At 42.8% G+C, this 15,845-nt stretch overlaps 1 protein-coding gene across 1 annotated transcript in view; it reads right to left on the bottom strand.

Moving 5' to 3' along the window:
- LOC102205917 (partitioning defective 3 homolog) overlaps positions 1-15,845 on the bottom strand; it is a 346,721-nt gene that overhangs the window by 18,840 nt on the left and 312,036 nt on the right. The window contains exon 22 of the mRNA XM_005740561.1: positions 1,206-1,326. Within this exon, the coding sequence (XP_005740618.1) occupies positions 1,206-1,326 (121 nt within the window). The remainder of the gene's footprint in view (positions 1-1,205; positions 1,327-15,845) is intronic.

The raw sequence follows: 15,845 nt of genomic DNA, 5'->3' as shown, positions 1-15,845 counted from the left end.
AATTTTAATTTAAATTTGTTTTAATTTAAAAATCCCTTTAATCAAGTCTAATGAAAATTAGAATGAACAGTGCGGGTAGGTGTCTTTAGTTTCTGTCCCCTAACATCGCCTTCCTTCCATAAGTGTGTCATATTTCCAAGACTGAAAATGCAAATGCAGTGACTGCAGATAAGCAATTATGTCTAGGTCAAAGGTTGGATCCAGAAATTAAGAATTAGTCTACGAAATGTAGCTTTAGGTAATAGAGAAAACTAATGTTTTTGCAGTTTGGCAGTTTGGCTGTCTAAAAGGTTGATGGCATCACACGACAGCACCAGTGACAGTTTCATGCTGTGTTATAACAAACTAGTAATATTGTTGTTTTTGCTCTTTGCTTCATGCCACATCATTTGGAATTAATAAAAATTACTTTAATATTTTTAATCTATTTTAATTAAATGACCATCTTTTCCTTAACACGTGGACCAATCATTACACATTCAGCAATTATTAACATCTATGTGTCTTTTTTTTTAATGATTATTAAACCCACTTTTTTGGATTTTCCTATATAATAATATGTTCATTTCATCATCCCCACGTGAACCCGATGCTACATTCTCCAGTTGTGTTTGATTCATGTGTCGTGTTCAATGCACGTTGCCTCAGCAACGATATATCGATAACGATATTTTGCTCGACTCGCCACTAAATACAGAATAAATACAGACTGGTGATTAAGGCACAAAAAGTATGAAAAAAATGAGGTTGTTTGTGAAAATGACTGAAAAACAAAGATTTATTAGTGAGTGGCAGAAACACTCATATTACTACAATGCGTTCAAGACCTCATTTTTGCTTTCCACGTGTTTATAAAGCACTGTAGGTTTTAATCATTAGAAATTCATTTTAAACTCTGGCTCCTGGTTTCTTTTGTCCTGCCTCCCTCCTCTCACGCCCAATCAGTCCCTGCAGATGGCCGCCCCTCCCTGAACCTGGTTCTGTCAGAGGTTTCTACTTGTTAAAAGGGAGTTTACCTTATATATAAAGTGCCTTAATTTGACGCTATATAAATACATTCAAGTTAACAGAATAGAAGTGTTAGTAAGCAATAAAAAAATATGTGTAGGCCTAAGAATCCATTCAGCTAGTAACTCTGGATTGATCCCGAAGAATCTTTTGGGTATGTACACTCTCCTGGAATACAGCTCCTACTCGATACTCACCCAGGACTGGTTGAAGCTGTAGGTGTGCTGATGGTCCTCTACGTCGTCCTCCTGCTTGGCCTGCTGGAACTCATTCCTTAGTCTCTGTATCCGGTCATGGTTACTAGGCGCCATCTGACTGCTAGGAAAGAAAAAAAAAGAAAGGAAATTAGATATTTAGACTCATTAATGCTTTGGTACGCATTGGTTTTGCTAGCATGCTGTTACAGGTAATTCTGCGTTTCAGCAATTTACCTCTCCACATAAATGGTGCAGAGGATTTTTAAATCCAACAGTTGCGATTTGTGTTCCAACACTCTTGTGTTTTTACTCTCATCCTTTTATTGCCTGTGAACATCACTATAACTGAAAGTGTCCCTCGTGCACCATTGTCAGTGATGCATGTCTCTTTCAGACTGCAGAAGAATGTTGGCCTTTTATGGTACGCAGTCATTAAACGCTGTGGAAAACCCTCATTTACATCTCCTTCATTAAAGGCCTTTGAGGAGCCTGTCAATAGGAATCAATAGCTTTCCTTCAGCTTAATCAGGCTCTCCTTTTATCACCAGCTACAGAGGCAGCACATGACAAAATGCATAATTATGATGAGACAACCGGCTTGATAATAGGCCTGCATTTATGCATACCGCGGGGATGAAAGTGACCAAAGGTTAGGAATTTGAGCTGGGAGGGGATGCGAGAGGAGTGGGATGGATGGGGCGAGGAAAGGAGAGGGAGATAAAGGAAGGAGGACGAGTGTGGGGATGGCGCCGTGTGGGAAAAAAGGGAAAGGTTAATCAAGAGCATGTGAGAAAAGGAAAAGAAACAAAGTCAACCCCAGACAAAATTTCCAGTGAAACTTAAAGCAGGGAAGCATGGCGCAAGAAATAAAGAGCAGAGGGAGACAAAAAGCCAAAGACAAAAAAAAAGGACCCTTGATATGAAGACCTGTCAGCCTGTCAGGGTGTCCTCCTGAGCAGCACTTACAGGTGGCACAGCAGCAGTGGAAGTGATTGCTTATTTGGACCCAGAGGATTCTGAGCACAATTATGGTGATAATTGCAGATTAGAATGAGCACATCCTTCTGATGATAATGGGCACTAGGACATGCTGCCAATCAAGCTTCATTAAAAGCACAATAAATAGCGGCTCATAAAGGATGCACGGCTCTCGGAGCGTGCCCCTTAGTAGCACTTGGCAAGACACAGTTATCGTGTTATTCGTACTTCCCGATCAAAATCAATTGTATTAGTTATACTCCATTTGATTCCTATAGCTTTATATGTGTGGGAGCGCAGGGAGCGTACATTAGGCCTTTTTATGTGGATGTGGGCAATTAAGTGGCTCACTGGGGTGTGAGGTAGCTTATGCTTTTAGGGTGTGGAGTAATGGTGAAGTCCCTTTATTACTGTTCATTACAAAATCAATGTTCCCTCTCTATTTACTTGAGGTTGCTTAAATAGCAAATGCAATTTTAAATAAATTAAATTACTTAATTCTAGTCAATAGAACCGCACATGTGCACTCCTCTAAATGTTCTTCCTGTTATCATACAAGTTTTCATTACTTTAACTACAGAAGCATCGAGGCTTCAACTTCAGAATTGTGTGCTTCCATGTGATTACCAGTGCAATCGTTTGACTACATTTGCAGAGATTTTATTGAAGATATTTTGAGCAAAAGTGTAAATAAAAAAAAAAACACATTTGCAACTGTGGGTTTATGTTCTTCATCATCCCTGCTTGTTGAGAAAAAGAAAGGTTTCACAACGCTGTAATAGATCTGTGAACTCCAAATGAGCTTAATTGCCGCTCAAAGAGAAGAGTGAGCAAACTCCAAATAAAAGGCTCGTAATTTTTTTTCTGTGTGACCTTCCACGGAGGGTCAGTGCTACCATGAGTATCTTGAACATGTACCACTGGGCGAGAGGAACCAACTGGTGATCCAGAAAGCACAGGTTATAAACAAGACAACTAGAGTCCATGTACACTCACTGCATAAAAAGCCCCTCTGCCCTTCTCTCACTCACGAAAGTATCAATGTGACAGTGAAGATCTGCTCCACTGTGTGGTAGACGATGCTGTGGGGTGTGGAGTAGGAAAACATGAGCGAAGACAAGGTCTCCGGCAATTTAAAGAACTAGCAGTTCTTTAATACACTTTTTTAAAGCACTACAACAAATGGAAATTGCATCGAGTGTGGGCCGGGAATGACGGCTTGATTTACCAAGGGGTAAATTTGTCGTAGGTGTTCAAAGGAGGCATTTGCCATATCTAGATTAGATCTGGAGGGCCTTATCTTTTTTTGTCTTTCACCATGATGGGATTCTTGGGAGTACTTTCAGGGTCTGTAAATATATTCATATGTTAATAAACGGAGCTCAAAATCGGGGAAGAGCACGAATCAAGCCCAAACAGCCAGCCGAAACTGTCCCCTGTCAGTGTAACAGCCAGCAGCAGGCCTGTCTGCATGCATAAAGAAGATGGATTCAGTTGCCTTTGCTAAGAGCCCCACATCGCTCAGGCACCTTGGTGGGTAATTAGTCAGCATGATTGTTGCCGCTGCATCAGGTCACCACTTATAAATGCACCTCCAAATACATCAATGTCTGTAATTGGCCTGTAGAACATGCGCCATAAGGAAAGACCAGGCCAACGGAATATGGTACGAATGAGCACTGCTCATCAGTTTGCTGTAAGCAGTGTGTTTGTGCATAAAAGGGAAAAGGTCACAGGTGGCATAAGTGTCCTCAGGGGTGCAAGCGAGCTGTCCGCATCACCGCCGCGCAGGATTGCAGCTAAAATATGCATCAGTGGGAAACGAGATAGTGTGTGTAAAGTTATTAAAAAACATGGGGGGAGATAAAGTGTCCATATGCCACAGCATTTTCACAGGCAGCATCTTTATTCTGTCCGGTATAATGAGATTTGCTCCAAATTCATCTGTGACTTTGCGGGCTGAAATGTCAGCACTTGGCCTCCTGGGTTGGCTGTGTCTCTCCCAGATGCATGCAAACATCACCGCGCGACACAGTCGGCAACACAAAGATGGAGGAAGAGACAAAAGAGCCAACATGTCTTTTTTTTCCCCCTCTCTCGACTATTACGGACGCCTGTATCCAGAAAGACACACCGATGCTGAATTTACTGAGTAAAAGCTTTTTTCTGAGGACTTATCAAGAGTAGTGAACCTACGAATTCCTGGCCTGCAAAGTCGGATCACAACAACAATTCAGAAAGAACCTAGAGCTTCTCGAACTTGTGAAGAACTAGCAATGAGCCAATCACATTACAAAACATCAGCCTATACAGAAACAGCTTTGCCACTCTTTAGCAGCAAACTTTGAGGCACCGGTAGTGTGCATGTGTCTGTGTGTACCCCCACACCCATCCACACCTGTGCTTTCACATGGACATGTTGACAGGGGTCATGAACACTCTAAAGCTGCATTTGGGGGTATGTGGATGCCTGTCTGTGTAATAGTCATCCTTTGATCCGGGAGGATTTAGCAGATGCCTCGCACACCACAAGGCTTAGGCCCAGGATGTAAACTATGCAGCAGCCCTCATATTTGCTTCTGTTGGTGGATCAAAGCTGCGCTGAGTCTCTACATGCCCCATAAACACCGCCACCGGCCAATAAATGAGTAATCCAATCACCAAGAGTGTAATACGGGTCATATGAGCATACCTAAGTTCAGGGGTATTCAAATGAGAGCAGCAGAGTGTTATAATCCTTGGAATAAGATTTCAGAGATGAAGTTTGACTGGAGTTCAGGCTGTTGCTACAGAAATGTTCATTTCCAACTAAAAGCGGAAAAGGGTTGAACTGCCGGAGCTTCCGTGCGACTTTAAAATCATACATTCTGTTATTTCTTATCTGATCGCTGTTGATTGAAATTCTATCAGATTATCTGGTTTCTCACTGGCCGCAGTATCTCTGTGCAGCAGATGAGGGGGGGGCAGACTTCTTAAGTTTGGGCCCTTTGGCAATCTTGCATCAAGTCAAAGGCTTAGCTCATCTTTATTCCACCGCCCTGTGGACTTTCATTTATTTCAAAGACAGAAAGATGAGGCATTTGGGGGGAAATGGACAGCCTTTGGGACCTACCACGATGGTAGAAAGAGATTAGATCTGCATTACTGCTGGTCATTTTTGAAGGGGAAAGGGACAAAGATAAAACATTTTTTTTAGCGTCTTCAGAAGGAAATCAGCATATATCGGCCCTTCTGCTATGATTTTTGCCAGCAATCAAATGGAAGCATTTGAAGCGTATATCACTTTCCATTTTCATTTCCATGTTCATAAAAAAGTTCTTCCAGTTTTCTCTCGCCTCATCTCTTCTTCATTTCTTTCTTCTTCTTCTTCCCATATGTTTTACTTCTGAATGCCTCAGTGCTCCTCTGTGGCTAGAGGGATAGGTCATGAATTCCCTTCTGTCCCCCTCGTTCTCTCCCCACTAGCCTGGTAAGTGACAGCTGCAGGCTGGACAAAGGCCTGATAATACCCTGGATTTGTCAGGCTCTGACTTCACCCATGTCCTCTTGTGACTGATGCACCGACAGTGGCGCCTTGCCAGCTAAAATCCCCACCCTAATGTGGTGCTGTGACTGTGTGCGCATGAATCTGTATCCATGGTTCCTTTCAGACTCAAAAGCACCACATATAGGGTCCTTAGGGGTCCTAAGGAGGCCGTCGTGTGGGATCCCTGCCTGGGATGTGGTAGTGGCGTGACACGGGAGCACGGAGCTCTGATTAACCCTCCAACAGGCTGTCCGGTATGAAAGGAGCGGCAGAAGGCTCTCCTCTACGAAAAGCACGACTCCAAAGAAATGAAGAAAAGGCAATGATCTTTGGCTTTTTCTTTGTTCCTTTTAAATACCTTTAGTCCTGTGTACTTTAAAAGCACCCGTAAAATTTTTTTTAATTTTTTTATTGTAAAGACATCAACTCTTCTAGTCATTATCATTTTTCTGTCTTCTCTGTTCAGTTGGCATGATTTCTAAACAGATCAAAGTGAGGAATTTCCCCTTTCTGCTTTCTGTCCTATCTTTCTACTAGCAACTTTTAAACCTTTGGTTGCTTAAACATTATAATGGAACTAGTCAAAGAAACCTTTATGTCTGCATGATTTGTGTGGATGATAGGCTCCCTGAAAGCTTTACTTGTCCTCATTTCTGGCAACTTCTCTTTAAATTGTTTTCTAGGAAGAACAAAGCACGGCTGCATTCTCCAAAGAGATTAACTTTGAAGTTAAGGCCCATAATCCAAATCTATTGATTCAGCGAAGGGTGCTCACTCTGAGAGAGAGGGAGCATGGTCAGGACTGCACAATCTAATAAATACACTCTTACTCTTATGTGCATACATGAACGTGCCATTGTGTAATGAGACAAAGATGTGTTGCATGCTAATGATTTAAAACTCATCACATGATCGAAACTTGTAACTGCACAAGAAATGACTTGGCTGCATCATGCTACATGCAGTAAATCTTTTATTTTCAAAGCAGCATATATATAGAGTTGAAACATATGTACAGTGTTGCAGCTGTTTATGTTGCACATAAACAAAATTCCTCTTTAGGGTAAGAAGAATGAAGTGTCAGCCTTATTAGCCTTAAATAAGGTGTGAAGGCCATGGGCTACAGTATCCATCTAAACAGGTTAAGTCAGCTTTTACGAGCCTATCGGATCTTTATAGACAACTCTTATGAGATATGAGCTTGCTTGACACTAAGAGGCCAGTGGAGAAGCTATATGACTTTGGCTTCCAGTATCCCGACTATGACGCTAAAATATTTTGTCTAAGTATAGGTTGGCGCCATGGAATATGAAATGTGTTGCTGTATTTTGCATTAGGGGACCTCAAATATAAATTCCCAGGGAGACTGGTGCATTGCAGCAACAAGTCGCCTTTGTAGGTTGGTCTGTGGAGGGCCACTCTAAAACTGAGTGGGAGCTGCAGAGCTTGGCAGAAGCACTGACTAGACGATCGTCAGCACTTAGACAAGAAGGAGCCGAGTTGATCTTGAGACAAATTTAGTCAGTCAGAAGTTCTTTGTATAAAATAACATCTGATGTTGAACAAGCTGCAAAATTAAAGTTATTTCATGAAAGTTTTAAACAACAAGTTTTGGAACAGTGGACCAGGACCACTGTGGACCACTGTTTTGACACAGCTATACTCCCCGGAAACATTCTTACAAAGATTGCCGACCTGCTAGGCCAGGTCCAACTGCGCTCTTCACAGAGCTGTGTGAACCCAAAACCCAGTGCCAAGCTCTGCCTTTCCCACTTGCATTCTCAAACTGCCTCATCCTTCAGATGCTATCGTATGCTGGAATGCACACGGGCAGCTTATTAGAGAGGCCCAAGTTTTCCAATCCACTGTATGAAAACAGACAGCGGAGGGAGGCAATTAAAAAAACAGATTTCAATGAGTTTTAAAAAGAGAAGGGGATTGAAGAATAATCAAATGAGATATTTGGGAATGTCACTTCAAATATCGAATGCTATTCAGTGTACCTTTTTTTAAAATGTCTCAAATTTCCTTTGGTGTTAAATTGGTTTTCAGTGAGCTTTTACTTCGGATAGATTCACATCCCTTCCTGAGATTAGCCAAAACTTTAACACAATAACGTTTTGCATTTTGTACTTGGGAAACTTTGGTGTTGACTTATTGTGAAATTGCTTGGAGACACTTTAAATTACAGAGAAATCATTAAGGACTTTATTATGAAAGAATGACAGGGCTTTCCACAAAAACACCTTTAAAATCAAGCGCATTTTTACCACAGGGTCTCTGTAAACATGACAGCAGCAACATCGCTGCGTACTTTGAAATATAGTCGCTCGTGTGCCGAAAAGAATCAGTTGGATTAAAAGACAGCCACGGTCCTTTAATACAAATATATGCAAACCTATCACCATGTGAAGGAGCAGATGATTCCACTCCAGAAGCAGATATTCACATGCAGCTGAACCCCTCTAACTCGTTTGCTATTCTAGCACGTTGCCAAAGTGACACGCTCTCACTGGCTACCTATAATGAAAGGCTAATATTAGATTTCAAATGGGCCCAAGCAGCAGCACTGGTGCACCAGCCATATATTACATATGCATTCAGAAGTGTATCATTTGACATCTGGTGCATCATTTTCAGAGGGACCTGGTTGGTTTGGAGGGTTTACTTCACCACTGTTGCATTTCTCTTTACACGTACACCCACTTTTAAAATCCCCTTTTTTTTAACTGACTAACAAGCAGAGCCGATATCCTGTCTTTTATTAGGTCTCTCGGGTTAATTCGAGAAGCGTTACACCTGTAAAGAATCTCATTTACTTCAGCAAGACGCCACACTGTGCTGAATGCAGACAATCGCTCCCTTTGCAAATGTCAGTGCCTGACGCTCAGCAGGTGAACCACGAGCCAGTGGTAAATAATTCACACCAGACCGGTGTAGCTTTCCTCGCCATCCCATACACAACCAGCATCCCCCCCACCACCACCGAAGTCTTTTCTGCTACGACCCCCTGTGCCGCCACTACTTCCTCTATACATAATTAACGAGAGAGGCACGGTGGGATGCCCGTCAGTCAGAGCCAGGGCCACTTTAAACAATAACAATATTGATAGTGGGTGTAATAAAGCGGAATTAAAAAGATGGATTCTAAAGATTTTTTTGTGCTCCTGGCGCAGCTGCTCCCAGCTTTAAGTGGTGAGGAGAGGGAAAGGGGTTTGCAGGGGGGCTTCTTGGGAATGGATAGAAGTACAAACTAAAAAAGGAGGAGGGAGGCACATGTGCCCTTTTACCCTCCCCCTCCTTGTCAGCCCCTGGTGTCCTGTACTAACTCCTTTGCTGCTGCGTCCATTACTGGATTAAGTCTCGAAGTCTCGGAAAGAGGGAAGACGGAGGAGGTCAGGGGTCATAACCTTTAGTAATGGTTAGGCAGACAGATGAGCAAAGAAAGAAAGAGAAAAACAAGACTGGCAGGATAATTTCAATTTAGGCTATCAATATTGTGTAATGATCAATGTGAAGGTCAAGAGGTTGGCAGATAATGACAGACGGGCAGATGAGAAAAAGAAGAAAGAAGGAAAATGAGAGAACTGAAGATGAAAGAAAAAAAAAGGCCAATCGGTGTTGGAATATCAAACATTTGCTGATGATTTTGCCACCTGCCAGAGGGACAAAAATGGAAGAAAAAAACTTGACAAAACTGAAATGCGCTAGAAAGGTATTTGTAGGACTCCAAAAAACAAAAAAACACACTCAAAGCAGCGAAGAAATCCTGCCATTACTGCTATCTCCCATCAACCTGCGGGAGCCTTACATATGTTAATGCCCCTTCAACCTGTGACCCTCATATTCATGGCATCATTATCAACCCAGCCAGACATAATGTTGGCCTGTCACCGCCATGATCTATGGCCACAGTGGCTCTCTGCCTTAATGAAGCTGTAACACTGCCTTAAACTACCGAAGCCGCGACGAACCTGGGTACGACCGTCTATCGGCTTAATGTGAGTGTGCATCCATCATCATGCATCAGCCATCCATCAATCAAAGCCCATGTGACAGCTGGGACCCCCGAACCTAACCCCCACCACACACCACACACACACACGTATGCGCAAACACACACAAACTCATTGGTTGTGATTACGATCTCAATTATCGTCATGACCGCGGGCCGCCGCTTCTCCTGTGACCGACATGCTAATAAGAAGCACTGGCAGTCAATAATCAAGCCATGGAAAAGGGCACCGGGTGAAGATTTGGTCAAGTTTAATTGTATCACTTAAAGTCCATTGGTTTAAATTAATAATCTTGGAACCCTATTACAAAATGATATGGTTTGGGGAAAAGCAAAGTCAACTCAGAGCAATAAACAGGAAGCGACTTCATGTCTCTTTTAAGGACCAACCCAGTATTCCACACGCGCACCTGCTCACACCATGAGGAAATCAAAGGTGACCTTAAGGTGTCTTAAAGGGTCCGTGTTCCATGCAAGAGAGAATCTTGAATTAGCTGTTACGAGTCTACAAGACAGCAGTTGTGGCATCGTCGCAAGACTGCAAACATTCCTGTGCATGAAAGCTTTTCCCCTGCTGAGTGGGACCGAGCATACCTGAAGCGGGTCTCACAGGTTATTTCTTTAAGCTAACATCACTGCCGCCCTGTTGTTTCTTCTCAGCCACGGGGATTTCAACCAGTGTAACTTAAGACGGGCTTTAGACTTCAGTGAGCACACAGATATCTGATAATGTTTGTCCAAGACTTTCAACAGAAAGCTAATAAGGATCACATTCTGTCATGTGGCGAGAGTGTTAGCATTTCACACAAATGTGTTGGGAGTTTTGGCTGTTTCCGTTTCTTTTCTCCGCAGGTGTATTCGCAGAGTAATCTTTGCTTTCTAATCCCCACACTAACACACTTCTGAGTCAGAAAAGGAAACAAAAGAAATACAGAGCTGTGATGAGAGAGACAGATAGAAGAAGTGCAGCAGAAAAAAAACTATACAGAAGCAGAGTTTGTGTCCTCAATAATGGAAATGTATCTATTTAACTTCTTCCACTGAGCGAATCCCTGTCTGCCAATACAACAGTCATGATAGGAAACTGCAGCTTGTTGAGAAAACTTCTCCTAACAGCGTCCCTATTTTTGGCAAGGCTGTGTTCAGGGACAAAAAAAACCCTCTATAAGTGGCCACATTTTAAATGTGACACAGCAAAGTACTCAGCCAAACTCCGAAAGTGGTGTCCGAAAGAATTATTCAGGCCTGGTTAGGAGGGGTGAGGGCTCACTTCGGTGGCAGGGATTTAGACTGCGTTTTAAGAGGGAGCCAGGAGACACTGATGACAAAACACTGTCACCTTCAGGTGGTTAAAGGAATGGGTGTCAGGGAACACACAGGAGATGGTAGACCCGCAGTTCAGGACAAGCCACGGGGGATTTAGCCCAAGTGCTGACAGAAAAGACCAAGCGGTCATGGGCTCGCCCACAGATGGCAAACGTGGTAGCTGATGTGTGAATGAATGCACCAGTGAATCAAAACTAGATTAAGATACTGTCACTACATCTGCCTGTTCACACACACACAAGCATGCACACATATGTGCATCCACATCCACATAAAATGCTCATTATCCTTAACCCCCAGTGTGGGGGTGGAGGGTGAGGGGGCATGGGAACAAAAAAGCATTAAGCAGGAGTGAGCCCTTTAATTACAGGCCAGTGTTTGGAGAACTCTCAATGGTGCTGAGAACAATGGAGGGCTCTGGTAATACTCAACCTGCTGAGTTAACACATATCCTCAAGGTATGACATCACACACACACACACACACACACACACAGGCAGAAAGTCAGCGGTCATGTCACGGACATGAGGCAGTAAGTGCAGAGCTGGTTGCCGAGAACAGCTCGACTGGTGGAAGGAGATTTAAAGCACACTTAATTAGATTTCTCCTCCACGCAAAGCAAAAGCTAATTTCTCATTATTTGGCATTATTTCCTGTTTAAAGCTGCACCTTGCCAACTTATTTTTGATATTTTTGATATTTTAATGCGACTGCTGAAAACAATGAAACAATCAATGATTGTGCGTCTTTTTGTCTCTTTCATGTGTCTCCGAGTGAGTTTCTATAAGTTGTTTAAGATCAAAACCACCTCACAAAAAGAAGCTCTGCTAAAGCAGAATTGCAACCAGCTGTAAGCTCTGTAGTAAAATGCAGTTAGAGGGCTGAAGGATGATAAAGATGAAATACTTTAAATAAACTGGCTCACATATGATTCCCTCAGTGTGTTGAGGTGTCTCATTATATCTGGGTGCTTGTAGTAGTGAATGTGTGACGTATGAGACCTATAAATAACTCGAGCGGTGATTGTGACCATATGACCGTGAGAAAAGTGACAGCTTTCCCAGTCGGTGCATTTGACAGGCTTAAGGATAACTCCACATGCCTGGCAAATTGGATTGGCGCTCTGTTGCCTCTGCAAAGGAAGGAAAACAGACAAATCCTTGGCCGTCTCCCTCCTAATAACTTCCTTTTCATGTTTTAAAGTCCACGATAAGCGAAGGGAGGCCAGGAAGGGACAGATAAATCATCATCTGTGCACATTAAAGACCATTATCGTTTTTAAATAGTCCCACGCACTCCCCGTTTTCCAACAAAGCAATGGCAAGGTGATCTCCCGACAAAGACGGGGAAAAGAACAAGACAGCTTTTGAAAGTTCTGACAGCACGACAGGTTCTGAAGGACGTGAACGGGTCAAATGGGAAAGACAACTTTTAAATCCAACATCCTCAAAAAGAAAAGAGACAAAGCCCGACCCTGCCCATATTTCACCAACACCACCCAACATCCCCATCAGCCATCTCCACACCCAAATTCAGCTTCACCAACCATCGCTAGGACTTAAAAAAAAATGGAATTAACTCAACAAGTGCTATCTGTGCCTTTGTGTGGTTGATTAAAACCAAGGCATTCCCAAAAATAGCTTTAACAGGCCTCAAAGGCCAGCTAATATAGCAAAGCTTAACTTGTGCCATAACTCTGGGATCTTGCAAAGATTAATGAGAGGGGAGAAAAAGGAGAGCGAGATATTGGTGTGTAAACGGGAGGCAGAAACTTCAATGAGCAAAAGCAGCTGGTGGCAGTAAATAGTGGCTGCCAATTGGCTGCTGTTCACAGAACGCCAATCTCCAAAACAGGGAGTGGTGGTAGTGCCAAAAATGGAACAAGAGAGGGAATAAAACAAAAAAAAACATTGATTAAGCTCTCAACAGTTGCCTTAACTTGGGTAACAAGGTGGACTGGGCAATGTTTTCTACTTTCAGATCTCAAATTAGAAGATTTTACAGGAACAGAAAGAACTGGCAGCTCCACGTCTAGGAATTCACTGGCTTTACCTTTGAGTATAAAAAGAAAGACCAATTAAGTAAAACGACAGGCACACGTCACTGGAAGATGTGTGCTGTGAAATGGTCAAAAGTCAAGGAATCAACTGGAAAATCCTTCAAAATCCAATCACATCCAATAAAAAGAAACCATAAAAACTGCTGCATGGATTTGCTTCATTCCTCTTTTGCAGGTTCAGCATGTGCATGTTGATGTACTTATCGGTGTGTGTGGCCCACCATGAATTTGTCTTATGAGAGACTGATGAAGTTTTTCCATACTTCTATGACTGCTATGCTTATTTTATTTTTCTTCAGGCTGTTTAAGAACTCAAACCTTGTGCTTTCACTAGTGGTGGCTTATGGTAGCTTTCTCTGCATAAATCCACATTTGCACAAGGCCATTACAATATTCCCCAAATGGGCGATTTCCAAAATTATGTAGCATGAATTGGCTGTTGCTCCAGTAAGTCCAATATTCTCCGTCACCCGGGTTATTTCAGTAATGGCAGCTTTGCACGACAAGTGCTAATGGCTTGAAATGGTGATTTCTCTACAGGCACTTTTGGATTAATTTCCTGTGTTGAAAGGGAATAGATACACACGGCAAGGCCCACTCTAGACAAGTCAGGTCCCTGCGTCTGTGATGTAAGTGGGCAAAGATTATGCGACGGCGGTGAGAGTAATGAGAGATCGGCATGTTCTTTGGTCGCTGTGCCCCTTCAAGAGGAAAATCTCTGATAATGAACTCTAGACCTTTACGTTGCTCCTCAGCAGCCCAGACAGGGCGAAAGAGGGAGGGAGGGAGAGAGCGGCAAGCCCATCAACAGAATTATCATTACACATAGTCACGCTGGCTCTCATATCTCCGTAACACGCTCACTTCACATCTGCAAAGATTTAATTAAAAACAAACAAAAAAGCATTTTTGACAAGCCCACAAAACCACACGGTCTCCAAATAAGGACACTTGAAACCACGTAAACCTCCGGTGAGTCATCTGAATATTTAACATTAACAATGTTAATGACATTGTGCACAACAGCATTCACAACAACACTCTAGCTGGCTCCTTGAAACTATTATCTATGCTACTTTGAAACACTGAGAAATGCTCACCCACCGCAGAACAAAAACTCACATTTTACACTCCAAGGCAGACTCACAGCTACCTGAGAGCTACCAGCATCTGATTTCACATGGTCACCTCATTGAGCACGGCCTATAATAGCTGAGATGGACAGCAGCTGTCCCTGCTATTACAATGTCATCTCATCCATTTACTTAGAGATCAATGGGACAGTTGCTGAAATAGGCCTGCCATGCACTCCTCTCTTGCTCACCTGAGCTGGTCTTTGTCATACCAGAGGCTATCCTCTCTCACCTTAGCTGTTTGTTTGTGAGACGGGTGAGACCGTGGCCTGTACCAGAGAGCCAGAAACAAAGTTGTTTTTTAAAAAAAACGAAATGAATCTTTCTGCCAAGCCTCCTTTTTAATTCAATTAAGTCACTTTCTTCTTTTACAGAGTGTTAAAAAAAAGAAAAAAAGAAAGACCCCACCCTCCTCAGTGAGACATAAAAGTGAGCTACAATTGCACTCCAGTAGGGGATTAACAGCTCAACATTAAAAATGACGATTCTCACTCAGGCTCCATCTTAAAGTCACCACACAGGGGAAGGGGATACTTGGGAACTCAAAGTGAAAGAAAAAAATGCGGGAGGGGTTGTTCAAAGGAGCCTCGGAGGACATTGCTTTTGTATAGCCCTTTTCTCATGCCTGTGCACATGCATACAGACCCATGCATGCAAACCAATACACACACACACACACACACACACACACACACACACACACACACACACACACACACACACACACACACAGCTCTTTGTCCCTGTTTAACCATTGCTTCACTGTGAACAGGTGCTGCATTACTGGCCCACCCGGGTGAGGACGCCAGCGGTGATATCATCGTGGTCTCGGCCCCCCGCTGCACGTTACTACGAGCCGCTGAAGAGTTGGGTCTTTGTAAGACTTACCGCAGCGGGGACATGGAGGCCTTCTCCTACAATGACAGAGACAACTTTAAAGATTCAGGTGCAGTGGAGCAGCTTTGGGGGAGCACACTTTACATGGTTAAACAAGACATTAGGAAGTACCCTGTAGAGCTTAGGGAGACTTATTAGAGCACTGTATCCAAGAACGATTTAGGAATATCCACAATTATTTATTTTGCATGAATTTCCTCTCTAATAGTAGCTTCCTAAAAATAATAAAATGACTTGCACAAACACTCTGGCAGGTGTTCACAGTACAAAGTCCAGTCTGTGTTCTTTCATTACTCGTGTGGGTTCAAAGAGCATTCGAACAGTTGAGTGAGCTTCTTACTACTGTGCTCAATTTGAGCTCCTTATTTTTCTTCGTGGATTCCACTACAGTAGCTTTGCATGATGCACAGCTCAAAATAATCCTCATTTGTCTGCTGTTGCGTCTTGATGTAGCTCTTTCACTTCAGCAAGCAGTTTCAGTTCCTCAGTTTGACAAAGCTGCAACAGATGACAGAAAGTCAGGAAAAGCATCATGGGTAAACGTTGAAGCGATTCCGACTGATTTTTGAGTATGCTGATTCAAAGGATGATAATGAAAAACATTCACCAGTCTACTTGAACCAACTGAACCATTAGAAAACACTTTATTGTGAAAAGGCCAGCTAATGCATTTTTTGGATGTTTTAGCATGACAGCGAGGGTCATC

This window comes from Pundamilia nyererei, unplaced genomic scaffold, assembly GCF_000239375.1.
Source record: "Pundamilia nyererei isolate P.nyererei 1_Seehausen unplaced genomic scaffold, PunNye1.0 scaffold00101, whole genome shotgun sequence".
Lineage (NCBI taxonomy): Eukaryota > Metazoa > Chordata > Actinopteri > Cichliformes > Cichlidae > Pundamilia > Pundamilia nyererei.
The sequence above is the reverse complement of the archived record's forward strand: the minus strand, read 5'-3'. Positions and strand labels throughout refer to the sequence as shown.